We start from the raw sequence: 27,976 nt of genomic DNA on the forward strand, positions 1-27,976 counted from the left end.
TAATGCTAGCAGTGGGGAAAAGCACTGTTTGACAATGTGAAAATAAATATGGGTTGTCACTCTGCGATTATGAATGCTACATCAGACAGGATGACTATCTGATCTCAAAGCTGTAACAGACAAAACTGACATTTCAGGCCCCTCTAATGATTGACAGACTAGCAGCAGCCTATCCTCTGCCCTGAAAGAGACTTCCTGGTGTATGTTGTCATATGCAGAGGCCAGGAAAGAGAAATGAGAAAGAATTGGCTTTTGTTCTGGATGAAAATGTATCTGACGTCTAGGTGGAGACAATCCATTCAATCCTAATATAAATAGAGAGTAGCACTGATGTCATTGCGGGTATTCTGGGTTTATTCCAGTATGAATGAAGTCAGGATGATGCGGGATATTTGATTGAAGATGCTGTCCTCATTGGTGCCTGCAAGCTATTATTTCTAGAGCTACCATGTGGCCCCAGTTAGTATGAAATTTGACATTTGCCTGATGAGAAAAAATATTAATATTCAATGCAGAAAGCAACATCTGCACCATATCCCAGGAGACATCAGTGCCTGGAGTAAGGCAGTAGTTCTCTGACGTGGCTGGAGAACTTTGCGTAGGATGACGTGAATATTCAATAACGTTTGCTGGAGATCAGCGATGATGATAGATTCCAACCTTGTGAAATTAAAGAGCATTTGAAGAGAAAAGGGTGTGGCAGGGGACAAGAAGTTCCAGCTTCCCAAACTACTACTGAGCCTCTTGCTATTTATGGCTGCAAAAGTTGCACACTCAAGACACCAAATAGGTCACTTCAGAAATGTGGCGCTCCAGCCACGCTGCATGCTAAGACTATTATGGAAAACTATTAATATAAGTATCATAGCAATGCCTAGTTAGTGCCATTAGCGAGGGGTGAGGGGGGTGGAGGAGAACGCTTTAACTATTTAGATTCCAAGCAAAGAAAAAGGATAGAGCTTATGGAAGGATACCAAAGGAGAAACTGCAAAGGGAAATAAGACTAGACAATGTCGTACAGTGGATGAGGTTAGTGAAAGCAGAAGCTCTTAAGAATGGTGAGCAAAACGCATGTCCTTCCCCCATAGACAATGCATGATAAATAAGGACTCTGGTACTATGACACGGTGAGCTGCCTCATGGGTTGGAGGGCTTAGGGCTAAGCCAACCCTGATTACAGCATGAGCCCCACCTGAGAGGAATCAGGTGATTCCAGTACAAAAGGAGCCGGAAGTTGCAGCGACGTGAAGAAGTCCAGAAACCTGTAGCTAGGTCCATAGACATTGCTGGGAGCCAGGAGTCTCCTGCAGCGCCAGAATCAGTGAGGGGGGCTCAAGAAGCAGGAGAGAGTGAGGAAAACTCTTCAGGAGCGAAGCCTGGAAAATACCCTGTGCAAGCCGGTGAGAGACTGCAAAGGCCCAGCTGGAAAGACTGTGGAAAACGACAAACTCCCGGCAGGAGGGGCTGGGAAGCAGAAAGACAGACAGTCCCTCAAGACTGTGCCCAGCTGTTTGGGTGGGTCTGTGTCCAGCTGAAACTGGGATGAAGACTGAGAGTTGATCTTCTGTTTTTGGATTATCAGGAGAGAGTCACTGAACTGGGGCTGGGGCCTAGAGGGTCAGTATGCATCTGGGGACTCAATAAATTGGACCCTAAAAGGGGATTTTTTGAACGACCTTTGAACTGAGTTCTTAAAGGGTCATGAAGAGGAGGAAAGAGGCAAAAGTGCTGTAGAGGGGCCTCTGGCCACAAGGGGGTGTTTGGAAGGTGGCCCCCAGCTGTGTTCCAGGTACTCAGCACTCTAGGGAGAGAAGAGAATTACTAAGGTTAATTGGGGGGATCAAGGTGGTTGTACTGAGCATGTGGAGTGACTGGATAACCTGAGAAGTGTTCCTAGAATTGAATATGCCGTTGCCAGACTTGTAGGAAATGGAGGCAGCTAAGAACATAACCCTGTTTAAAAACAGACCATAATCCTCCTCTGCCAGCATCGGCTAATTTGAAGCTGTGTAGGTCTAAAGAAGATCACAGCTGCAGCTTGGATGTGGAGCAAAACCACCCTGCAGCATATTTCAAGGGCTATAACAGGGCTTTTAAAAGGGCTATATTTAAATAAAAAGAAAGCAGGAGCAGGACTCAGCGGACACTGGTAGTTATTCAGCTTGTATCAGTGAGAGGGAGACATTGCACTGAGCATTAGAAAGGATCCATCGGGCGGCGGGGTCTTATCACTGCAGAAGATAAGAAAATCAGAGACCGGAAAAGGCGATTTATTTGTCCCACCAGACAACAGGAGATGGTTGAAAAGAAGAGCCCAAAGAGTTTGTTAGAGCTGACAACTGCTGAGGAAAACAGTGGAGGCAAATTCAGTGCATTAACGCTGACATTTTAAAACAAGGATTTCCTTTTCGGAGAAGCACAATAAGAGTACGGAGAAGGCACAGAGCCAGATTCTGATCTCAGGTTACCTCGGAGTAAACCCAGATCTGCTCCAGTGTCAGTGAGAGCAGAATATGGCCTATAGACTCTAATTAAGCAGGTAATTCCTTACTATTAAAAAATTAGATGAATTCTCAGAGTTATGGAAAGAGAGACAGAGACAGGAGATGAAACCGTCAGAGGTAGAGGTTATCCAGGCTCTGAGGAGACTTCAATGACTGTAGAGAGGAAGAGGAGCCAGAACTGACTTAAAACCCTTTGAAAGAAGGCACAAAATCAACTTGCTGCCTGGAGTCAGCAGAGGGCTTGATGATTACAGTCAGAGTGCAGAAGGCTAGATGCAAAGGATTAGTTAGCACTGTACTTGTGAAGAGAGGGTAGGGTGAGTACATGAGAATTTTAGGACAAGGAGATGCTGGACAGAGACAATGAATTTTCCTTCTCTCAGATGTGATGAAATATTAAATAGACACAAGGGTAGCTTATGAGAAAAACTGATCGTGCCCCCCCCAGTGAAGAGAACAGAAGACCTCTAGCTTATGATCCCTGACACGGTGCTTTTCTAACAGCCAGTGTGAGGTTAAAGTTATCCTTGTCATGATGTCAAAGGTTCAGGTTGTGATGAGAGCAGCAGGTGACGCCACCGCCTTACTCTTCATTCATAGAAAAATATACTTAGAAGTTGCAATACCATCTTTTTTTCTAAAGATCTTTTCATTACAAGTTAGGGCACATGCTGTTTGCTGGACAGAGCATCAAGGAGAGAGCATCAGTGAGCCCCTAAATCGTGATGGGCCACATTGTGCTGACAATCTGAGAGGTACCTGACCCCATAAGTCATTCATTCCAATGAGCAGCAAGAGACTATTCAACACGAGTAGCAGAGTCCTTATAGAAGAATCTGGCCCCATGTTAGATTTTTGGGAAACGTGAATGGATTAGAATTAATCCAATGTCCAAGTCCAAGTGTGAGGTTCTATTACGTAAGGAAACAACTCCTGGATCTTGCAATACCTGTGATACCATTGTTCCCCCTTTTCCCCCCACCCACTTCCACTACAGAACATTGCCCCAATTCAGCGCTTAAGTGGGTTCCTCAATTGTGGCCGCTATTACAAAAGATGTGACTTAAGGCTCTGTGCATCAACAGTGCAATTCATAAAACTGACCTTTAAGATGAAGCAAATGCAAACCAGGATGTGGCCAAACTGTCAGGACTCACAAGGGTGTCATGCAGCATCTGCCTCAGCCACTGTCAGTGACTTTCAGAAGGAAGCTGGACTTTGGGTCTTTGAGCATCACGAAGATTGTTCAACTACCATACAGCTTTCAAAGCCGAAAGACCCAATAAATGTGTATTTTACCTCCCAAGGTTTCTTTCTCCACTAGCTTCCCCCTCCCTGACAATGAAGCCAGTGTGAGATGGCCAATTCACACCTGGCATGTTCTGCACACCACCTGCATCTGTTAGGGCATGATTTCCTTTATAATGACAGCATTAAACATCTTTTGGCAAAGGCTCACAAAATCTGTACTTGTTTGAGGCACTTAAATAAAAGCCCATGAAATTCTTTGAGAACAGCAGGGGATAAACAATCGACCTATGGATAAATTAATGTAGAAAGTGACAAGTCAAGAAAATTCTATTTCTTTATAAGCAGAGTGGGCAGCTGGAAATAGCAAAACCCCAGACGTGAACATAAGGAACATGTAACAGATTCTGAACCGGAATGTCTTAGGAGCATCAAGTCCCTTCTGAACTGGCCATTTGATAGTTTGCTTATGGCTTGGGTAAAACCTAGCTGAAACCGAGGGATGTAACTACCACCCTTAATTTAAGAAGCCATTAAACTCCTTTATGGAACCAGCTGAAATAATGGGAATCTTTACCCAAAATATAGGCACGTGTGTGAGGCCGCTCAGGTATCCAAACTACATGGGAAGAGGGATTTCCCGGGTTTTTATTTGATGGAGCTGTATATGTCTGTGAGAGAAGCAGGAGAAAAGACTAAAGAAGCAGACTCAGAGAAGCAGCAAGGAAGCATCAGACACAGTCACAGAAGTAATGGTAGCATGACCCTGAGAAAATGCTAAGAGAGTGAATTTGAGCTAGGTGCTATCTGGAAAGGTGGCATAGAAATTGTTTCCTACTGTTTAATTCCTGCTGCATTCAGGGAAACAGGACTTTGTACATGCTTTGTAAATATACAGGATTGCATCAAAGAAATACTTGGCTCCACCATCAATTTCTCTTCCTAACGAGAAGAAACCACAGGACCCTGAATAATGGCAAATCATTCAAGTCAAAAAGGGGTAGCATAAGAGAAAAAAAGTAAATTTTGTGGATCTTATTCTGCACTGTGGTTTCTGCTGGTGAAACTGTACTGAGGTTGGTATAGTTTTGCCAGTGTAAAACCAGAGTAATGAATGCAGAGCACAGCCAGGCTCACCAATTCTAAACTTTGCAGAGAGAGTCAGCAATTTCTGATGTACGCAATCTCCTTAGTTTGCAAGCCACGCTGCAAAATATTTCAGAACTTGCCAGGCATGAGAACGATGTAAGAAAAAAAAAAATTTTAAAAAAATGTAACAATTGCCATTCTCCCCAGATATGGTCTAGCTATCCTGGGTGTCTCTCTGTTACTGGATGTATTTTTTACTTTCCTCAAATTAGAAATGCAAAAGTATTTTATTTAAAAAATAATAATAAAAATGTGTGGCTATTGGTTAGATGGACATTGTGCTCCTGTAGCTTTTCAGTTATAATTGCTACCCTTCTTTTCCTGCTGTTTGCAATGTTACCCTCGAATCAACCCTCTCTTGGCTGATGATTTCAGAAGATGTGCCTATTAAACAGTCAGGTTTTAGCTGTAAAATTTGGCTGTTGGTCAGCCCTGGAAATTGCCCTCCATGGTTTAACCTCAGAACCGATACAGCAAGGGGAACAACAGGGCAGCCTTCGTCCATTGCCCATCCCCATGCAAATTACGGTCCTTGTGCCTGGAGTGCAGCCTCTACCTGAAATAAACCCAACTCTCGACCCACCTTCAGATCCCGCCTCAAGATCCATTTCTGGTGTGACACCTGTAAGAAATCAGACAATTGGGTGATAGCTAGGATGTGCCACTGTTTTTTAATATTTACCTAAAAATAAATGATATTTAAGTTGAAAATGAAGGCTGCTTTGGTAAAAGCAAATTGTGCATCGGCTCATTGATGTCATCACATTTTCTGGTTTTTGTTACCCTTTGTACAGGTGTAGGATAGAATATGGGCTAATTAAAGCAAATGAGCAAGCAACATAGCCGGAGCACATTGCATTCGTTCTGTGACTACACAAAACACATTGTTGTGAAGCAGTTAGCATTGCTACACACATATCACACCTGACTCAAACCCCAGTAAAGGCAAAGCTAAACCACCTGAGAGTGCATGCCCTGTTCTCCTCCATCCACAGGCACACACTTTGCTAGTGTCACAGCTAGGGTCTGCTACACATCATGCACTGCAGCCTTAGCTCTTCCCCACTCAACTGTCCCCTCTCCAAACTCCCCTCACTTTACACCTCCTCATCTATTGTTGGGAGTGGACTACATCCACCCTGATCGCATTGACCCTGTTAACACTGGTTCGCCACTTGTGAGGTAACTCCCTTCTTTTCATGTGCCAGTATATTATGTCTGCATCTGTAATTTTCACTCCATGCATCTGAAGAACTGGGGTTTTTACCCACGAAAGCTTATGCCCAAATAAATCTGTTAGTCTTTAAGGTGCCACCGGACTCCTTGTTGTTTTTGTGGATACAGACTAACACGGCTACCCCCTGTTACTTCACTTTACACTATTACTTGTAGAGATTTGAGGTACAACATACTACAGCATGGCTGATGTAGGATAGTGTTGGGTTGGTACTGCAGGGGGTAGCTTGCTCAAAGTGTGTGATAGAAAACTGGCATCCTTGGAGAGGACAATAACGATTTTTGTCTGAGGTGTCTAAATTGATGCTTAACTTGGTAATCTCATCAATAAGGGAAAATGGGGAGGCTGAAGGAGGACCCTACAAATGCAGCACAGAATCTTAATGAAGAGGGATGGGGGACCAGCCAGAACCATCTCTCCTCCCGCTGCTATGAACATCTCCTTCTCTAAACACATGCTTGGAGCTGAAAGGCACAAAAGTGCTATTGACACAAAAACCCTGCACTAAATGCCCTCTGCTGTAATGGTGCCAGCCTCTTGCATGGTGGAAGTGTACGTTAAATGACAACAAAACACTAACAGCATGGAACCATCCCCTGGCGTATAGTTTCCAGGATTGGGGGGGAGGAAGGGAGGTAGCAAAAGCATGGACAGCCTTGACTAGTACTCTCAAATATTTAAGGACTCCACCTTCCAGTATTGCGCTGGAAATGCTTTTATAAATCATTAGGGAATGTTATTACTGACAAGAACAGAGCATGGTGAATGACTAGGATGATTAAAGGTAATCCAGATAAGGCTGTTGGTGCTGCAACACATGGTCAAGAAAATACAGGGAGGAAAAGAATCCTTGAAACCCGAATTCCAATGGCAGCAAAGTAGCACCGTCTTTATCCCTGGTGCCCAGGATTTTGGGAAAGTTCAGATCTAGGTCAGAAGATAACTGGTCAGTCTAGTCTCTCTTATGGGCCTGAATTGGCAGCTTGAATCTGTATGCCCTTCCTTCCTTTGGAAAGTTCAGATCTGGAACTGAACATCACTGCTCAGGCATGCCTTTAACTAGAAAGCCCAGAACAATACCAGTGCCATGATTGCTAAGCTAGTCAAATACTCAGTTTGAAAGAGATGGATAACTGTATGACTGTCATAAAAATAAAGGGAATGGTAACCACGTTTCTGTATACAGTGCTATAAAATCCCTCCTGGACAGAGGCAGAACACTTTCACCTGTAAAAGAAGCTAAGATAGCCTCGATGGCACCTGACCAAAATGACCAATGAGGAGACAAGATACTTTCAAAGCTGGGGGGGGGGAACGACAAAGGGTCTGGCTGTCTGTGTGATGCTTTTGCCAGGAACAGATCGGGAATGCAGTTTCAGAAACTTCTGTTAAGTCAGTAAGTAATCTAGCTAGAAATGCATTAGATTTCCTTTTGTTGAAAGGCTGGTAAAATACGCTGTGCTGAATGGAATGTATATTCCTGTTTTTGTAACTTAAGGTTTTTCCTAGGGGGATTCTCTATGTTTTGAATCTGATTACCCTGTAAGGTATTTACCATCCTGATTTTACAGAGGTGATTCTTTTATCTTTTCTTTAATTAAAATTCTTCTTTTAAGAACCTGATTGATTTTTCATTGTTCTTAAGATCCAAGGGTTTGGGTCGGTGTTCACCTGTAAAAATTGGTGAGGATTTTTATCAAGCCTTCCACAGGAAAGGGGGTGTAGGGCTTGGGGGGATATTTTGGGGGAAGACGTCTCCAAGTGGGCTCTTTCCCTGTTCTTTGTTTAACACGCTTGGTGGTGGCAGCATACAGTTCAAGGACAAGGCAAAGTTTGTACCTTGGGGAAGTTTTTAACCTAAGCTGGTAAAAATAAGCTTAGGGGGTCTTTCATGCAGGTCCCCACATCTGTCCCCACTCTGTACTCTAGGGTACAGATATTAGACACTGTACTGGAATCCTCTGTCTTCTTCTACATTTCACAGCTTTTGTACTTTCTGTAGGCCATTACCACTTGTTGTGGGAAGTGCTTCATGTTTTGTTCAAACTCAGTTTTGGTACAGTCCTTAGTTACTTTATTTTTGTTTTAATTGGTTCAAGCAAAGAGAAGACTCTGCAGCTGTGCTAATAAGCAAAGAGATGCTCTTATGCTCACCACAATTTCCTGGCTGACCATTTTTCTACAGCCTCCACGTGAACTGCTCTGAATTTTGCACCAGTCTGATTTCAAAGTTTAGTCCTATGAAAAAATATTGGTTGCATTTTTTGGGTCAGTTCTGCCACAAACTTTGTTACTGTAGCCTATTGCAGTTTATGTGGCCAAAAAACAACAACAATTTGGGTGATAACCAATATATCACGGGAGTTCTTGACAGTGAGGTTGAGCCACGCAGAGATTTTTGTAAGCTTCCACTGAGCTTACAAAATGTATCTAGCCTGTTGCTGTTACTACCCATCAAATACCAGATGTTAGACAAGAGTCGGAACCCAAACCCTTGATCTGAACTGCAACAAACTTACTGGGAGAGAAGTTTTGGAATCCAGACTTTGATTCAGTTTCAAATGTCACAGCTGCCTATTCCTTCTATAAGTTGCCAAAGGGAAACCCCAGATCCCAACACCCGTGAAAGCTGGAAGGGGATTTAAAATCTAGATGTATTCTAGAAATGTCTGACTTGTGTAGCTTCATCATGTTTACCTACCTGTTTGTATTCTTTCATGTGAATTTATTGGTGTTGAAATGTTCCAGATGCACGGCCCTGGAAAATGAAAGGCTCTATCCATGGGACAGGAATAGCATGGGTAGCAGCAGTGCAATATTTCCCCATCTTACCCTGTCAATGTGTTTAAACCCCTACATGAAAGGAAGCCCCTCTAAGGATGAGATCGAAGTCCAAGTCTTGATATCCATCCAGTTCTTGGCTTCTCTGTTCACACTACCAAAAATGGCCTCATCTGAAAAATCAAGATTTGTTATCAAGACACTGGTCTTTCAGGAACAAAACTGAGATCACCAGGTGGCTGCACATAAGCTAAAAAAACAGCTGACAGATTATAACAATTTGGGCTGCGTTTGACTTCCTTACTGAGCAGTGAACAGCTCCATAACTCATTGTGAATCTCCTGAATTACATAGTCCGCCATACTGCTGTTGCCATTAAAAAGCCAGCATTTATGAATACTTACCACATCATACTCTCTGTGATACTAGAGTTATTTCCTGTTTGCAACAAGGGGCAATGCTTCATTAACTGTGTCGGGAGTCACAACGTTTGGAAAACGTTGACTTAAAACAAAACATTCCTCTCCTACACATCGCTTTTAAAAAAATGAATGGGAGGAAAAATTATGTCTGAATAGGGAAATTGGCATCCGGACACAGCCAAGCATCTCAAAGAAATAACCACCCCGATTTCAGATGCTCAGAGAGTATGTTGTGTTGAGAAAGAGTCACTTTCATTTAATGAACTGCTGTAAAAATAAGCTTTTGAGATGGTTAAAAACTATATTTTGGACAGATTGCCTCATTTAAGAGCCATAAAAGAGCAGCAAACCAGCCTAGAGCAAACAAAGGGCAGTACTGCAAAATATGCTTAGCAGATATTAATTCGCAACTGAACTGCTGTGACTCATCTTGCAGACAATTCAGGTGGGTCATTTACACACACAGGCTGAGCTACGTAGCTGTTGTTTAGAGCCATTGAAATGAATTATAGAGAATATTCCTGAGCAGTTATCACAAATAAAGTAGCCGTGCCACTTTATCCTGGGAATGAATTCAACGAACTGTGTAGTAGCAAGACCTGCAGCTGAGAGCCAAAGAGCACAGCAGAAATCCCCTGGCTGAGTCATTCTTTTCTAGAAAATCCTTATTATGAGTAAAATAAATCCACAGCCATATCCTAGAACAGGGGTGGGCAAACTTTTTGGCCCAAGGGCCACATCGGGGCTGCAAAACTGTATGGAGGGCCGGGTAGGGAAGGCTGTGCCTCCCCAAACAGCCTGGCCCCCACCCCCTATTCGTCCCCTCCCACTTCCCGCCCCCTGACTGCCCCCCTCAGAATCCCCAACCCATCCAACCCCCCCCTGCACTTTGTCTCCTGATTGCCACCCAGCACCCTCTGCCCCTTATCCAACCCACCGGCCCCAACCCCCTTACCATGCCGCTCAGAGCAGCAATGTCTGGCAGCCACACCGCCCGGCCGGAGCCAGACATGCTGCCGCGCAGCCCCGCCGGAGCACGCAGCCCCACCACCCAGAGTGCTGCCCACACGGCAGCATGACTGCGGGGTAGGGGGGACAGCAGGGGAGGGGCCAGGGCCTAGCCTCCCCATCCGGGAGCTCAGGGGCCAGGCAGGATGGTCCCGCGGGCCGGATGTGGGTCGCAGTTTGCCCACCCCTGTCCTAGAAAATGCAGCTGTGCTCCTGCTAAAATGGTATATGATGATTTTCAAATCTTTGTTTGTACAACACCAAACCCTTCTGTGCAGTAGATAACTCACCTTGGATGAATTTTATTCCCTAGCGTGAGAGCACCGGTTAATGAATAATAGAAACACAAAGACTGATCTGCACCTTTGGGCCTTGCTCCTGCACTTTGTGGATGGATCCCTGGGTCCACATGAAGCTCACTGTGAGACTGGTGTCTAGATTATCTTGTTGATGTGAGGAAATTGAAGACCAAACGCTACAGGAGAATAAATGTCTCACGAGGGGGGGAAAATGGAGCAGAACTAGCAGACGACCATTTATAAAGGTCCTTTTTCTGTGTGTGTGTTTCAATGTCTTGTTTGATTTGTTCTTGTTTAGGAATCTACAAAGGACATTGCTTCCGAATCAATCATTTCCCTGAGGACAATGACTATGACCATGACAGCTCGGAATACCTTCTCCGTAAGTGTCAAAATAACATGCCTCCTTAACAAGGATAAGCAGTAGGGACAGGTGAGCTTGTTGGGGTAGCTAGATACAAACCTTCCTTAACTGAGAAACCAAGGTTTCTTCATCCATAGAGATTGCGCCACACTGCAAAGATCCAAAGAACCCCAGACTTTGGAGATGTTTGAAATCTGAGCCTTGATCCAATCCAAATACTGCAAGTGGCCCCAGACCATATAATGGCCCAAACCATAACCCTGGGAAATCTCAATACTCACATCACATTGATGTTAATAAAAGTGACATTCGGGAGTGGGAGACCAGGGACTTTGGCTCCAAACACACCCCAAATTGCAATGGTGTAGCTTGGACCAATCTCTATAACAGATGAGTCAAAAATGGGCATGATTGTGAGTTCTCCAAGTCACATCAGTCCAGCTCTATTTTTTCAATATCAAAGCCACTGGTATTTGGGACCAGGGGCCCATTTCATCCAAATCTCAAACTCCGGAGGGGTGGCGGGGATATGCATGTTTATGTGTACAGGGAGAGAAAGGTGGGTAAATAGTTCCAGGTTCAGCCCTGCTAATCTGTGTGGAAAAAATTCTCATTTGAAAAGTATACTTTGTGGTCAGGTCACTGCACTCTCACTCCTCCTCCTTCTCTTCCCCTTCCCCGCACCCGCGAGATACTTTTGAGAGAGTAAAGTTGTCTGGTCAAATGCAAGGTCATGGCAGCTCATTATAGGTCACAGTGTACCAAGGGAGCAGTTCCCTGCTCAGTTATCTCAAAGCACGTGGAGTTCAGTATCTGGACATCACTGCGCCCGCAGTAATCCATGGAAAGTTGCTTGGTAGGAACCACTCCCCTGCCTAAAGCCCAAACTTTTAAAAGGTATTGAGACAACTAATTCCCATTGATATTTCAATACCTTTGAGGGTCTAAGTCCCTTTTGAAAATGGGAGTTAGGGGCTTAAGTCATTTAGGCACTTTTGAAAAATGTACCCCAGTCTTATATTTGTGTAAAGTTATTTGCGACTCAGACCTTTGGAAAGTTTAAGCCATTTGGTTGTGAGATCTGGCACTTGCAAAGACATTACAGTAATAAGGGCCATATGGAGGCCTAGCTAGACAAACAGAAGTAGATATTTTTCCATTATTTAGAATAAGGATCAGACCATCTGTGACATCTTTGCCACATCCCCAACTCTTATCCAGAATTTCAATATAATTCACCACATATTTTTCTCAATTTCTTGGCATTAAAAAAAATTGGGCTCACCTTTTAAGTCCTCATCAATTTGCAGTTAAGACAGGGCTGCAGGAAGGGAGGCCCCATTTATGTGTTGAATTGTTCAGGTGAAGGGCATCAAAAAGCCACAGCAGAATGATCGCATTAAGCTCAGAAGGTTCACAGGATTTTTCAGGATTCAGAGGGTGGTTAAACGATGTACAGCCTGCTTCACTGATACCAGTGTACTATAAACAGGCAAAAGACAAACGAAAAGGTTTCACATTGTTAGTAGTATGGGACATTAATCCAAAGCCCGCTGACATCAACAGACTGATTTCTATGGGCTTTAAATCAGACGTGTGTGTGTGTGTGTGTGTGTGTTTAAAAACCCATGTACCATCAAGAGATTTATATACACTTCAATTTTCCTATTTACCATTGAGACGTCCCACTAAATAAACAAATGACAGATGCCATCACTGCTCACATGTGCACAGAAGACTTGTACTCAATCTTCTGTGGTAAAAGTAACCCCACTAGGTATAGGTTTTACAAAAGTTCCTCACACAGGCCTGCACAGAGACTTAAACAACAGATGACTGAACACAGCACAGCATGGTAAGAAGTTGACAGGCGTATGATTTCTGGAGCTACCACAATGGAACAGCTGATTCCATAGAGGACACACCAAACCAATGCAGTTGCATTGGTGTAACTGAAAGGAGAATTCACCCCAATGTATTCGTAGCACTTTGTCCATGGACTGCATGACAAAGGCCTTGTCTACACTGCCACTTTACAGCGCTCAGGAATGTGAAATAACACTCCCCTGAGCGCCGTAAGCTTCAGCGCTCTAAAGTGGCCGTGTAGACAGTGCACCAATGCTAGAAGCCACACTCCCAACGCTGGGAGCTATTCCCCCGTGGGGGTAGGGTTTTTTTTTAGAGTGCTGGGAGAGCTCTGTAATAATAAACTGCATTTATTTTGCGCCTTTGATCTTCACACTTGCACTCCGTCCACTATCTAACTGGTAAGTGTAACTGCTAAGATTAAATCCTGATGAGCAGTTCTCCTATTGACAATATATATATTTTTTTTTTAAATAAAAGGAACCCGGCACAAAAAATGTCCTAATTCCTCCAGCCACATGTGGTAGCTAGGATAAGGCAAAAGTAGAGAAAAGAAATTATACTGGTAAGAGATCTGAGATTTGCTACGGTAACCTGGCTTTACAGGTGAAAGGATTTGACAGTACTACCAGTGAAATCAACTGTAACACTTTAAACATTGTCAAAATGAGCTTTTCCTTTAAACCTGTGCCATAAACAAAGCACGTACTCACAGAGCAGAGAACAGAGATGTTGTTGGCTCTTGTATGGAATGACCACATCACTCATTCATATGATTTGTGGCATAGGCGCCAATTTCTACTGGTGCCGGTGGGTGCTCGACCCCGCTCTGTCCCCGGCCCTGCCCCGACTCCACCCATGCCCCGCCCCCTTCCATCCCCATTCCAACCCCTTCCCCAAAGTACTCGCCCCAACTCCACCCCCTCCCTGCCCCTATTCCGACTCCTTCCCCAAATCCCCGCCCCGGCCCTGCCTCTTCCCCTCAGCGCGCCACGTTCCCACTCCTCCCGGAGCTTGCTACAGCTGTTTGGTGGCGGCAAGTGCTGGGAGGTAGGCGGAGGAGCGGGGACGTGGCACGCTCAGGGGAGGAGGCAGAGGAGGAGGTGAGGTGGGGTGGGACAGGACGGGGAGCTTGGCTGCTGGTGGGTGCAGAGCACCCACTAATTTTTCCCCGTGGGTGCTCCAGCCCCGGAACACCCACAGAGTCGGCGCCTATGATTTGTGGCTCTCCCACTCACAAGTTATCCCAGCCAAACTGTGTTAAGACAATAAAAGTCAAGTAGGTGAAAGAAAAGGGGCATTATTTTAAAAAAAAAAAGAAGATCAGGGTTCTGCAAAAGTGCATCTGCTCTTCCACCTGCAGCTACTGCAGGTGCTTGTGGAAATCAAGAAAATATACATCTGAACAGTAAGTTCTATGCAATGTTGCTGTAGCCATGTTGATCCCAGAATATTAGAGAGACAAGGTGGGTGAGGTAATGTCTTTTATTGGACCAATTTCTGTTGGTGAGAGAGACAAGCTTTCGAGATCACACAGAGCTCTTCTTCAGACTTAACAGAAACACTGGATTTATTACAACAATCTATAACCCACTTAAATCACACACACCCCCCAGCTTCCCCCCATGACTGGAGAGGTGTTAAGGGGCCACTTTACACTGAATGGACCCTTGAAATATGTGTTAATTAGTTATGCTAAATAACCTGTTCCGTCTTGTATTTAGCTGTGACACTCGGAGTACATTTCCCAGATGGGAAGAAGAGCTCTATGGAGCTCGAAAGCTCGTCTCTCTCACCATCAGAAGCTGGTCCAATAAAAGATATTACCTCACCCACCTTATCTCTCTAATCTCCTGGCACCAACACGGCTACTACACAGCTAAAAATGAGTTAGGCACCCAGCCTGCATAGGTGCCTTTGTAACTTGCAATAGGTGCCTCGCTGCATATTTAGGCGCTTAAATACCTTTGTAAATACGGCCCTTAGACTTTGAACCTGCAAACTGCTCCACAGGTAGACCCCCTTTGCTCAAAGGCCCCGATTCAGCAAGCCATCCCTGTTCCGCACCGCACTTAAGCATAGGCTTAACTCCTATTCCCTTCAGTGGAATGTAAACATTTGCTTAATTGATGTGTGATGTTGGGGCCCCAGTGAGCCCCACTGAATGGGGCTCTGCATTGGCACAGAGCAGCTTGCAAGATCGGGGCCCATGGGTAACTGTGCAGGAATTTCTGCAATGCATGCCCATAGCAGTCGGGAATTGCTTATGCAGCCAGGGATGTGCTGTTGCACAGTGGTCTGCAGCTTCCATTTTTGAAAATGTAACCCACACTGTTCACGTAGCTACGCCCTTCCAGGGGAAAGTAAAAGCCAGGACAGAAAGGTAGACCTTTCTGAGCCCTGTGTCAAGAAGTGTGGAACTGTGCTGCAGTTTCTTTACCATCGGAGGTGTCATAAGGGATAGCTGCGCAGAAAATTCTATGCAAAGAGACAGGACAGTAAAGAAGAAAAAAACAGAGGAGAAAGCAAAAACTGGATTCCCTTAATATTTTTTGATGTGTTGTCATTTTATTACCAGTATGGGGAGACATATGTAAACTCTGCACAGTACACATGAGCTGCTTTTAAACTTCAGGACCAAAAATACATGTTGTAGAAGGAAAACTCTGTACTATTGTGTGGGAAGAAAATGCCATGTTTTGACTCTTTGTGTGTTAATTAACTAATAAAGAAAATATTATCCAGGGTGCTAATTATTAGGAGTAGAACAGCCCACGCTGTGAATTTGGCTTCTGTAGCAAGTATTCTCTAGTAATAGAGCAACATTTTAAGGAAGTCATTTTAGTTTAAGTGAAATCATAATGAACAGCATGAATTGGAGAGGGGAATGAGTGTGACTCTATTACTATGAATTTTCTGCCTTTGACAAAGATATTCATGAATGACTTAGTGTTTGGGTGCCCAGCTCCAAGCACCTTAAAGGGTGCTGATATTCCAAGGGTTGGTGCTCAGCACTTTCTGAAAAACTAGCCCCCTTTAAGGCTCCCCAGGATGGGCACCCCAAAAAAAAATCACTATTTGCTTTTGAAAATCTTGACAATTGGTCCTTATGTTGTACGTTACGTTATACACCACAAATAAATGGGGACACTAGAGTGGAATCCCAACCTTCAGGATGCCCTGGGGAATGGCCCCATTAACAGGACATGCAGATTAACAGAAGGCACTATCTACACTGCACATCCTATGCCGGCCTAGCCCCCAGTGTAGACACAGCGTGTGCCGACAGAAAGAGGAGTCCTGCCAATGTCTGACCACCACCTATGACACTGGCTTGGAGCAGCATAGCACTCTTGTGGTGTTACAGCTGCATTAGGGTTACCATATTTGAACATTCAAAAAAGAGGCACCCTGGCCCTGGCCCCGCCCCAACTCCAATCCTTCCCCACCCCCATTCAAACCCCTTCCCCAAAGTCCCCTCCCCAACTCCGCCCCCTCCCTGCCCCATTGGACCCCTTCCCCAAATCCCCGCCCCGGCCCCGCCTCCTCCCCTGAGCGCGCTGCGTTCCCCTTCCTCCCCCTCCCTCCCAGCCGTGCGAAACAGCTGGTTTGCGGTGCAAGCACTGGGAGCTAGGTGGGAAAAGCGGGCACTCTCTTGAGTGATCAGCATTCACTTTCTTTCTCGAATGATCAACATTCATTCTGTTTCTTGAATGATCGACTCTTCTTTGGGGAAAAATAATAATGGCAAAATCCCGGACATTTTTTGACATTTAAAAATTCCTCCCAGACGGCGATTTAAGAACCAAAAAGCCAGACATGTCCGGGAAAATATGGACGTATGGTAATCCTAAGCTGCATCTACAGTGGAGGGATTGTTAGTACACTTATTACCAGGGTGTGAGGCTTTCTTCACATCCCTGACCAATATAGCTATGTCAGTACAAACTTTATGTTTAGACAAGGTCTAAATAGCACTGCCTCTCTCAGGGAAGCTTCAGAGTCCACTGTCACATGTTTCAGAGGTGTTACTTGAGAGACACCAAGAGACAGGAGGAGACACTATCTATGATAGCAACAGGAGAGGTGGGTGAAATTTTTCAGGTGAAACTTTTGGTGAAAAATGCAGATTCAGGTCAAGTGAAACATTTTGCAAATTCACCAAATTGTTTTTATTTGAAACAACTTTTCATTTCAAAATTTGCTTTAAATTTTATTTTATTTTTAATTAATTAAAAACCCTTCTTAAAAAGCTCTAAATCAAAACAAATACCTTCCATTTTTTTGGAATTGCTGGCAAATAAAAAAAATCAGTTATTCACACAGTTTCTAGCACCAGAGCTTGTGTGAGCTGCACGTGCTGCTTTGAGACTCATAAGATGACAGTAAAATGAGTGAAGTGATTGTGTGAGAAGCAAAATAGAAGGCAGCAGCAGGAACAGGTGTAGCAGACCATGTGTCCCAGCAAGAAATCAGCCAATAATGGAAATATATTTTCTTTGCATATTCATCCTAAAACCAGTTCAGGCTGCCTAAAACTGGATCCACGCAACAGCTCTAGATAGGTTTACATTATTTTATCTGAACCAGTTTTATAACTGCTTAGAAAATATCTCCAGCATAAACAGGCCTTATGGAGCCAAGATGCCAAGTATGGCAGGATGCAAACTTTTCTCACAACTACAGTTCAAAACAGTTGTAAGTTCTTTAGGGAAGGAGGGTCTTTTTGTTCTGTGTTTGTACAGAACCTAGCACAGTAGGGTCCTGGTCCACAACTAGGGCTCGTAGGCGCTACTGCAGTACAAATAATACATCATGATGGTGGTGCCCAAGCCTGCTCCTGTTGCAGTGCATGAGAGTTTTTGTCATTCATTACCATGGGAGCAGGATTGAAGCCGCGGAGAGCTCTGGCAAACAGCCAGGTTAGAAGGTACTTGGCTAATGTGGGCAAATCACTGCCACTGAAACTAAAATGAGAAACCTCAGCTACTACATCTGGCCATTTCTCCTAGGGAAATGGGCCTGGCTCACCACACCTGCCAAACAAGGAGATGGGCCTCGAAATTTCACCCAAGAGAGAACACGTCATTCGTGCGACACATTGCAGTTAGCGTACTAGATTCCCATTACTCACCGCTAACCAGATCCTTTAGAGTCATCTGGGTTCCCACTCTGTACTAGCCACCAACAACCCCACCCCTTCATGTCCTTATGCCTTTGTGCCCCCCGTGATGATTTCTCCTTCTCTGTTTTGCACATTGACCTCTCTGTGGCCCTTGTTACAAAATCTCGCCCTCCCCCCCCCACACACCAATCTTTATCCCTTTATGTTTTTGTTACAATTCTTGGTTTCCAGCACAGTTTAGTCAGTGTATTCCCACTCCCCACCCCCATAGGCCCCTCTTTTCTTTTTTGTTCTGTATCACTATTTCTAGTGCATTCTACCATATTTCTTCCTCCTCCTCCTTTTGTTTGTGTATTCAGCCCTCTTCTTCCTCCTGTTTGTTTGTTTAAGCTCATTTCATTTACTCCATTTGTTTTCCCCTCCTCATTCCTTTCTGTTGTTCTCTAACCTAGGGGTGCCCTGGTTTTGATGCCTGGCCTGCCCTGGCAGTGTTTAAATTCTCCCATGGTGGCTTAGATACCATGTTGGTGGATGGCCTGAAAGTGCCTAACATATAAATAAATAAAAAGAGACTGACAAATGATCCCAATTAAATGCCAATACTCACTATACACTATTCTCAATATCCGACAGCTGACAGAGAGAGATGCTAGCAAGACTGTGTCATGAAGACAAAGGGCTTAATTACCTGAATTTGCAGATGTCACACGTGTACCAAACCACATCTACATCTCATAAAGCTGCCCACATGGCATTACATAGTTAATAGTCAGCTCATGTATTTTTCAGTGCTTTTGCCTGCAAGATGATGGGGGTTAATCTCTCTAACCTCATTGGCTGATACATTTTCAAAATGTACAATTTTGTACATGGTACAAAAGTGTTCCGCATGCAGCAACATCAAAAGACAGATTATGGTAATAGCTGCAAACTTGCCAGCAGAAATCTCAAAACGCTTAGGAGCAGCAAATGAAAAGTACTGCATCTGCAGTCACAATCACTTTGTCTCCATCACATCAGCCATCGGCTCATGACCTTGGGTCTAAAAACCTGCCTCCAAATGCAAATGCCGTGATGGTGCCAGGCCAGCAGAGGCTGAGGGTCACCCTGAGGAAATGTGCCTTGTGATCTCTATGCTAGCACCTGAAAAGGGATCTGGGCTAATTACTGTCTGTCATGTTTTCCCTCTTATATATCCCTCAGGTATTGTCCGCGCCTCCAGCGTATTCCCCATCCTCAGCACAATATTGCTATTACTGGGAGGACTCTGTGTCGGAGCAGGAAGGATTTACAACAGCAAAAACAACATTATCCTCAGTGCTGGGATTCTGTTTGTTGCAGCAGGTACATTCTTGCCTGAAATGTATTTATTTAGTAGCGTCTCCTTTCTAAATTGGAAATGCAAACACATAGACAAGGCTCAGCAGATAAACAACTCCCGCTGTATGGCTGCCTGCAGTAGGAGCTGTGATGTGCTGAGAAGCAAAGGCTGGGATTTCTAAAAGAATGGCACCAAGTGCCCAAAACCCATTGAATTGGAAAGTGAAGGAAAGATGGGCCAGGGTTCATGATACTAGCCTGGGACTTCGGAGACTTGAAGTTCAAATACTTGCTTTATGCAGGCTTCCAGTGTGACTAGTTCAACAATTTACCAAGGATTGTGGTGGATTCTCCCATCACTAACAATTTTTAAACCTAGACTGGATCTGGATTTGGGGAAATTCTCTGGCCTGGGCTATATAGAAGGTCAAACTAGACAACCATCATAGAATATCAGGGTTGGAAGGGACCTCAGGAGGTCATCTAGTCCAACCCCCTGCTCAAAGCAGGACCAAATCCCCAATTTTTGCCCCAGATCCCTAAATGGCCCCCTCAAGGATTGAACTCACAACCCTGGATTTAGCAGGCCAATGCTCAAACCACTGAGCTATCCCTCCCCCCATAACCACAATGGTCCCTTCTGTCCTTGGAATCTATGAAAACCTTGGGAAGGTCACTTTGGCCCAGACCCACAAAGGTATTTAGGCTCCTAACTTCCATGGATTCCAGTGAAAATTAGGACCCTAAATACCAGAGTTTTGACTCAGTTTCCTATTTGTAAAATTGAGATAATATTTCCCTATCTCACTGGGGTGTTGTGAGGCTAAATAAAATGAAAGGTGCTCAGATACTACACTAATTGGGACCACGTAAGTACCTTAACTAGACAGCATCTAATTCCCTTGGGCTCTTTTGAAGTCTCAGCCAGATGTGTAACCCTCCACATAGCTCATTTTAAGGACATTTGTCCAAATGGCCCTACAGTGTTTAGGATACATAAATGTGGTTTGCTGCAGAGGGAGATGGTCACAGCAGGACAGGAGGAGGTCAAATACTGTTTCTTAAAACCCCTCCAAACTGCACCAAGCCTATAATCGGAGACTGGAACTGGCTTCTCAAAGCTCATTGCCTTTCACACATAAGGATTCTGAATCACAAGTCAGAATTAAAAGCCAGCTAGTAGTATTTATAATTTGTTGTGTTTAGAGATTGAGGCCAAGCAGGGAAGGCGGCGAGGGAGACTTGGTCAGCCAAGGGACAGAGATATCTCCCATAAGAGCCTCAATGGTTTGTGGCTTGATGAGGATTTTTCCACAGATTTTAATGAAGCTTCTCTTTGGCTCTTGAGTGTGCAATGGTTTTTAAAATGAGAGTTTCCACTCAGCAGATGGGCTTTCCACATTCTATCCTGCTACCAAATAACATGTCCTCTTCCAACATCTGTGCACAGCAGCAAAAAGAAGAGCATAGCAGCTTACTCTAGTAATGGGCCCTTTAAAATACATGTATCAATGATAAAACACATATCCATTCTCAGCAGGAAGCTGGCTAACGCATCTTTTTGCATGGGATGCCATATCAAATGACAGCAGAATGTTAGTATCATACCATGCAACAGATCCACAAAGAGCACAAATGGGACTGCTGTCCATGGAAGTATGGGAGAAATCAGAGTTAAATCCAAATGACCACAGAAGGTTCAAATGAAACCATCCCCTGCTAGCCATGTTTGAAATCCAAAATCACATTTTGCAAATGGTTCCTATGTTAGAGGCCAAACTTTGGCCACACTAATATGTTGGAGGGGCTAAAGTCAAGGCTTGGAAAATGAGCCTGTCAAGGTTCCTTCCCCACTCTGAACTCAGGGTACAGATCTGGGGACCTGCATGAAAACCTGCTAAGCTTACTTTTACCAGCTTTGGTTAAAACTTCCCCAAGGTACAAACTATTTTACCCTTTGCCCTTGGACTTCCACTGCCACCACCAAACATTTATCTGGGTTTATTTTTATTAGGAAAGCATTGTTTGGAAACGTCTTTCCCCCCAAAATCCTCCCAACCCTTGCACCCCACTTCCTGGGGAAGGTTTGGTACAAATCCTCACCAATTTGCATAGGTGACCACAGACCCAAACCCTTGGATCTTAAGAACAATGAAAAAACATTCAGTTTCTGAAAAGAAGGATTTTAATAGAAGTAAAAAGAATCACCTCTGTAAAATCAGGATGGTAAATACCTTACAGGGTAATTAGATTCAAAACATAGAGAATCCCTCTAGGCAGAACCTTAAGTTACAAAAAGGCACACAGATAGGAATATCCATTCTATTCAGCACACCTTAATTTCTCAGCCATTTAAAGAAATCATAATCTAACACATATCTAGCTAGATTACTTACTAAATTCTAAGACTCCATTCCTGTTCTGTCCCCAGCAGAAGCATCACACAGACCGACCCTTTGTTTTTCCCTCCCCCCAGCTTTTGAAAGTATCTTGTCTCCTCATTGGTCATTTTGGTCAGGTGCCAGCGAGGTTATCCTAGCTTCTTAACCCTTTACAGGTGAGAGGATTTTTCCTCTGGCCAGGAGGGATTTTAAAGGGGTTTACCCTTCCCTTTATATTTATGACAGAGCCAAACTTAAATTGCATTGGATGCTTACACCCATCAACTTCAGGCTGCCTGAAATCTGCAGCTGGACCCAAATGATGGAGTCTCAGCCCTTCTCAACAAATGACAGTGAGAGAGATTTGAGAAGTGAAACATACCTTGCAGCACACAAGTTGCAGAAATAACATGCAGGAATAAATACCTTGGTGGTGCATTTTATGAATATGCTAGTGGATTTCTAAGAGCACAGGGGCTGAATGAACACAGCGTGGGCATGCGTGAGCTTCCTCTCAGACTGCCAGGGGCTTCCGAGAGCTCCCTGGATACTTACGTAAGTCCCAGCAGTCTCTGATACACATAAAGGAGCACACTGAACCTCATCATCTCCAGCAAGGTGTCTGTGTTGTGGTTTGCCATTGACCCTGTGATTTGGTACAAACGGAGCAGATGGCATGCTGCATATCAGCCCATTTGGTCTGTGTTTCATGGATTTCCTTCACACATTTTAAGCTCCTTCTTCACTTTTAAAATGTGAAATGGCATCGTATGATTCTACTATAAATTGTGTCTAGCATTTTATAGCACACAGGGCCAAATCCAGCTTGCCTTATGCACTCCAAACTTCTACTAAAAGCAGGATTTAGCTCCCAGACTATACACAGAGCTTTGGGGATTTGCCATTTCCCATCAGATGACTAATAGGTGGGGGACCAGGTGCTGGGGGGGGGGATCCCTTTCTGTTCTTTTTCCCAGGAGTTCAAGGGCATCAACAACTTCATCTGAGGCAAATCTCACGAGACAAACTAAGTTCTTGAAGCATTTTAACAAGGAAATCCTGGCAAGGCACTTAACCTAATGAGTTCTTCCTGGAAGTGAGATTTCACTGCCCTTCACCTAAGGCCAGTAACACAAGTGTTTTACACTTTGTTAAAGACATTAAAATTAGGTGGCCATGTGGAATCTGAATCAGGCACCTCTCACGGCCAAGGTTTTTCTTTGCCTCAAGTATAGTGTCAGAAAACACCGCCTGTGATATTAAGTATGCAGCATTTAGACGAAAATCCATCAAGGTGGAGGATAATTTATTTTGATCAAGGTGAACAGCTATAGCCCGGGGCTCACAATGTATCTTTATTACCACTTCTGAATATTATAAGGCCACTAAACCTCATTAGCCAGTTCTGACTTGTCACTGCTCTGTCACCATTAACAAAGAACTATGGACCAGTCCTGCTTCATCAAAGTTAGTGGGACTATGCCAGCAACTTGTGAGACTGTGTGACCCAGTGGACAGGCCATTGGCATGAAAATCTAGAGATCTGGGTTCTGTTCCTGATTCTGCCCTGCTATGTCATTTGGGTAAGTCTCAGTGGCTCATTTTCCCCATCTGCAAAATGATACTTTTCTTCCTTTGTGAAGCACTTTGAGATCTGTGTATGAAAAGTCCTACGTATCCCTGAACCAAATTGCACTGAAGTCAATCAAAATATTTCCACTGACTTCAGTGAGGGTTGGCTCAGGCTTTCTAAGAGTTATTATAAACTATTCAGTGAGATCATGTCTCTTGTTTCCATTAGATATTTTTATGCCTACCCACTGACAAACTTTTTGGTTTGTTTTGAAGTTTATGACTGCTAATATATTGTTTACTATAAATAAATGAAATCTTGCCTTGTAGCAATTTTAAGTTTTCAGATCTAGAGGGCAATTTGGTTTGAGTTTCTGCCTTCCCACCGATAAAAACTTTTTTGGTTTTTTTTCCAGGACTAAGTAATATCATAGGGATCATTGTCTATATATCAAGCAACGCAGGTGACCCAAGTGATAAGAGAGATGAGGACAAAAAGAACCACTACAACTACGGCTGGTCTTTTTACTTTGGAGCTTTGTCTTTTATTGTGGCTGAAACCATAGGAGTACTGGCAGTGAACATTTACATTGAGAAAAACAAAGAGTTGAGATTTAAAACCAAGAGGGAATTCCTTAAGACTTCTTCCTCTTCCCCTTATGCCAGGATGCCAAGCTATAGGTACAGGAGAAGGAGATCCAGATCAAGCTCCCAATCTACAGAGCCTTCTCCGTCTAGGGACATTTCTCCAGTTGGCATGAAGATTGCCAGTTCCATCCCTATGAATGAAATTTCTATGTACACTCTGTCCAGAGAACCCTTGAAGGTTACAACTGCAGCCAGTTACAGTGCGGACCAAGAAGCCAGCTTTCTGCAGGTCCACAACTTTCTTCAGAAGGAATTTAAAGAAGGACTCCACATCAGTATGGTTAACAGGAGAACAACGCCTGTCTGAAGGGTTTGCTTTCTCTCTCTCTCTCTTTTTTAAAGTGTCAAAACAGAATGGAGCCTTCAAAAAAGAGAAGGGGCAATTTAAAATCCTTCTCAAAACAGAACTTGTGCTGGGATAGCAAACGGAGACCTTGGAATACTGGAATGGCCTAAAATTATTGTACATTCATAGCTGTTTTAAAAGCTATTTGGAGTTTGTTTCATTAAAGTTCCCGGTGTCACAAGAAAGTGAAAGCAGCTCACGTCCCTGCAGTCTTGTAGTGTATACAATGTGTCGGAGAAACTGGAAAAGAGTTAGCTACCAGGGCGTTTTAAAGAATTACAGAAGAATTGCAGTGTGATTTTTTTAAATAAAGTCCCTTAAAATAATTATAATTCATCGCCAAATCCAAAGCGTATCACAAACAGAGCTCTTCAAAACTACGATCCAGTTTCCTTTCACACAGGGAAGAGGGAGCAGAGGTCTGTCTCAGAAGCAACTGCCTCCTCAAGAAAATAAAATCTAGAAGGCAAAACTATTTGCAGCCAGCTTGTGCTACCGAACTGTAGCACGCCAATGTACTGCGTGTTGCAGCATCCTACAGTGGGCAAGCAACAGCGGTCAGTACTGCCTCCACTGTTAGATCCCTGTGCAATAGAACCAAGGAGCTGATGGAGCCAATGCAGATGAAGCAGTGAGCATAGGGTGGATGCATCCTAAAATAATGAAATGGTGCGGGGTTAAAGCGCAAGCTGCTCCAACGTATTGGCAAATATCATTTCTTGCCTAAAGTTTAGAACACTTGAATTGTCTCATTGCTAATAGACCGAGAGCCTGATCCTCCCAGGTGCTGAGTGCTTCCTGCATGTACAGGGTGCACCCTACCTCTCAGGATCAGTCTCCTATACACTACGTGTTGCAGGAACAGGAAACAGCTGGGCCTGCGGGAACCAATACCTGTGAAATTGAAGATTCCGCAAGGGTTGCACATTACTTTTTTCTTGACGCTTCACAAGTGCAACACTCATGCTAGTGCAAGTTAAGGTATCTAGGCTACGTGTGTAAGAAAAGGGAAAGCTAATCCACTGATCCAATATACTATTCGGAGTGGTGAACATTTCTGCAAAATGCGGACTTATAGGTCATGTAATGACAATTTTAAAAGATAGAACAAAAATAATTGCAGTTTACTAGATATTTATTAAACTTTTTATTATGAAGAAGCACCCTGGGGTGCAAGTTGCAGTTGTTTTTGTGCCGAAACAGTGGTTCAAAGTAACATAATTTATTCTGGAATGATGGAATTCACTAAGTGCAGAGAGGCCCACAGGACCCTGTACGTAACTTACGGTGGGGAAAAACGTGGATTTGTGGGTTTTGGTTTGTTATTTGCTTTTTTATGATTTTTCTAAAAAGGGCTGAAATATTTTCTCTTTTAAATTCCTATTTCATTTTTACATTAGACATTGTGATGCTCTCCTCAGGGAAGGCGAGTATTCTCTCTAAGCCAGCAGGCTGGAGGGTATTCTGCCTCTTTACAGCCAGCGGATTTGATAATTTCTATGAATGTCCAGAGAGAGGAACTGGACACTGCAAAGCCACATTCCTGTGGAACTGGAGTTCACTGAAAGTTACCTGCAAGGCAAGATTTAAATTAGCACAATTTCAAGGCATTTCCTGGTCAGGCAGACAGACTGGAGTGACAGGGAGCTCTCACACAGTTTAAGGGACCCTGAGGAGAGCATCAAAGACTTGTAGGCTGGGATTTTCAAAAGACTCTAAGGGCTTGATCGAAAGATAATTGAACTCAGTGGAAGTCCTTCCACTGACTTCAATGGGTTTTGGGCCAGGCCTCATGGAAGCTAAGGATCCAGCTCCTTTGAAGAGACCAGCCCTAGGTCTGGTCTACTCTACAGACCTATATCGGCATAACTATGTGAAAAATCCACACCCCATAGCGACATAGTTATACTGACCTAACTCCCCATGTATACAGCGCTATATTGGCAGGAGAGCGTCTCCCACCGACATAGCTACTGCTTCTCGGGGAGGTGGATTAACTATGCCGACAGAAGAGTTCTCTCCTGTTGGCATACAGCATCTTCATTAAAGCACTGCATCAGCGCAGCTGCATCAATGCAAGCGTTTTAAGCGTAGAGTTGCCCCTAGGTCTTGTCTGCCCTGAAACCTCTGTGGTGAATGGTGGACTAATGAAACAACATCACACGAGCCAAAACTGTAAAAGTTAAACAGCTGAGGGTTGGAGTCCTCAGGCAGACTGTTTAAAATGCTTTGTTTGTGAACCCCTACTTAAAGTCAAGGATTAAGTGATATTTTACGTAAAGGGTGTCTTCGTTAAAGGTTGAACATCCCTTAATCTTCCAATTAGGGCACAAGAGTTCCCTGTAAACTTGAGCTGAGTCCTGCAAAAATCCAGGAGGAGCTGCCTTGGCATTCCAGATGACAGGAATTAAAAATAAAAAACCAGCAACAAAACCCACAAACAGCTCAGGCCTTCTCACACCATCACAAAAAAGGAAAATCAGATACAATCCCAATTTTTAAAGAATCCTCTCCTTGTCCTCTTTAAATCCCATTTAGGCCTCAATCGAGCATTTAAAGACATGCTTAATTTTGCAAGTAATCCAATTTAAGTGGATCGGTGCATTAATTCCTCTTTAAGAGTTTATGTGGCTCTAAAACTCTGCTAGGATCCTTGTTTAAGTCCTCTGTACTGGGGTGAATTTCACTCTGAGAGCTGAATAGAATGGAATGTAGGGAATTCGAAGCGTATACACAGCTGTGCTTTATTCTATGGCAAGGCTTTAAAGGGAAAGATATTAATAGCTTTTTTAATTTTTCAAATGCTGATTTGAACAGGAGGGATAATTCTTATCTACTTTCCAATACAGAACTTTTTGAGGAAGAGGGATGGGTGGGAGTAGGTGGAATTATTAAACATCTTGAAGAGAATTTTTTACATAAATCTTTATGCTTTCAAACAATAAATTTCCTACCTTTTTGAGATTTCTTAATAATTAAAATCATTTTATTAGCTATGATAGAGGTAGAAAATCACATTAAAGAAAAGCATTCTGTCTCAATGTGTCATACTAAATGCTTATTAATTTACACCTATTATAGTCAATGTATTTTCAAGTACAATTCCCCAGAATTGTTTCCTATTGTGTTAATAAAGTAACAGTTAGAAATTAGTCCTCATTTGTATTTGCTGTAGTTTAAAAAAGTCATTCCCTTTCAAATCAAGAGTTAGAGGTAGGTTGTCCGGCGGGCCATGTGCCAAAGGTTGCAGATCCCTGTACTAAACTCATGGCCATTGAAAAGAAAGCTGACAGTGTGAAGGTAGTTTTTGGTTTGGTTTGGTTTTTTTTAAATCACCTTATATCAGTGACTGTTTGAAAACAAAAACTGATTCAGGTTGAAGTATGAGCCTTTTTCTAAAGTGTGAGTCAAACTTGCAGAACCACGCATGTATATTTGTACTGTACATCTACACTGGGTCCACAGAACCTCTCAGCTTCACGGGGCGCTTCTTAGCAACACAGCTGTCCTAGCTTTTGTTTTTATACAGGTCATTTGCCCTTAGAACCTAAGATGTTGTGCCAATTTCTGGCATTATTTAGATCTCCATTCTCTAAGAACAGGGGCACTGAGCTCTGGGCATGTAGCCCTGGAGTTTTTTGGGTCATAATCTGCCACCCATATTCACACTGAGTAGAGTTGTTATGGAAAATAGAATTTCAACAGG

General features: G+C 43.6%; 1 protein-coding gene across 1 annotated transcript in view; it reads left to right on the forward strand.

Annotated features, from left to right (window-relative positions):
* The window catches only part of CACNG4 (calcium voltage-gated channel auxiliary subunit gamma 4), a 61,773-nt gene extending 34,027 nt beyond the window's left edge, over positions 1–27,746 (forward strand). The window contains exons 2-4 of the mRNA XM_037914636.2: positions 10,947–11,030; positions 19,207–19,347; positions 23,693–27,746. Coding sequence (XP_037770564.1) covers positions 10,947–11,030; positions 19,207–19,347; positions 23,693–24,231 — 764 coding nt within the window. The 3' untranslated portion in view covers positions 24,232–27,746. The remainder of the gene's footprint in view (positions 1–10,946; positions 11,031–19,206; positions 19,348–23,692) is intronic.
* The last annotated feature ends 230 nt before the right edge of the window (positions 27,747–27,976 follow it).

This window comes from Chelonia mydas, chromosome 14 (assembly GCF_015237465.2).
Source record: "Chelonia mydas isolate rCheMyd1 chromosome 14, rCheMyd1.pri.v2, whole genome shotgun sequence".
NCBI lineage: Eukaryota > Metazoa > Chordata > Testudines > Cheloniidae > Chelonia > Chelonia mydas.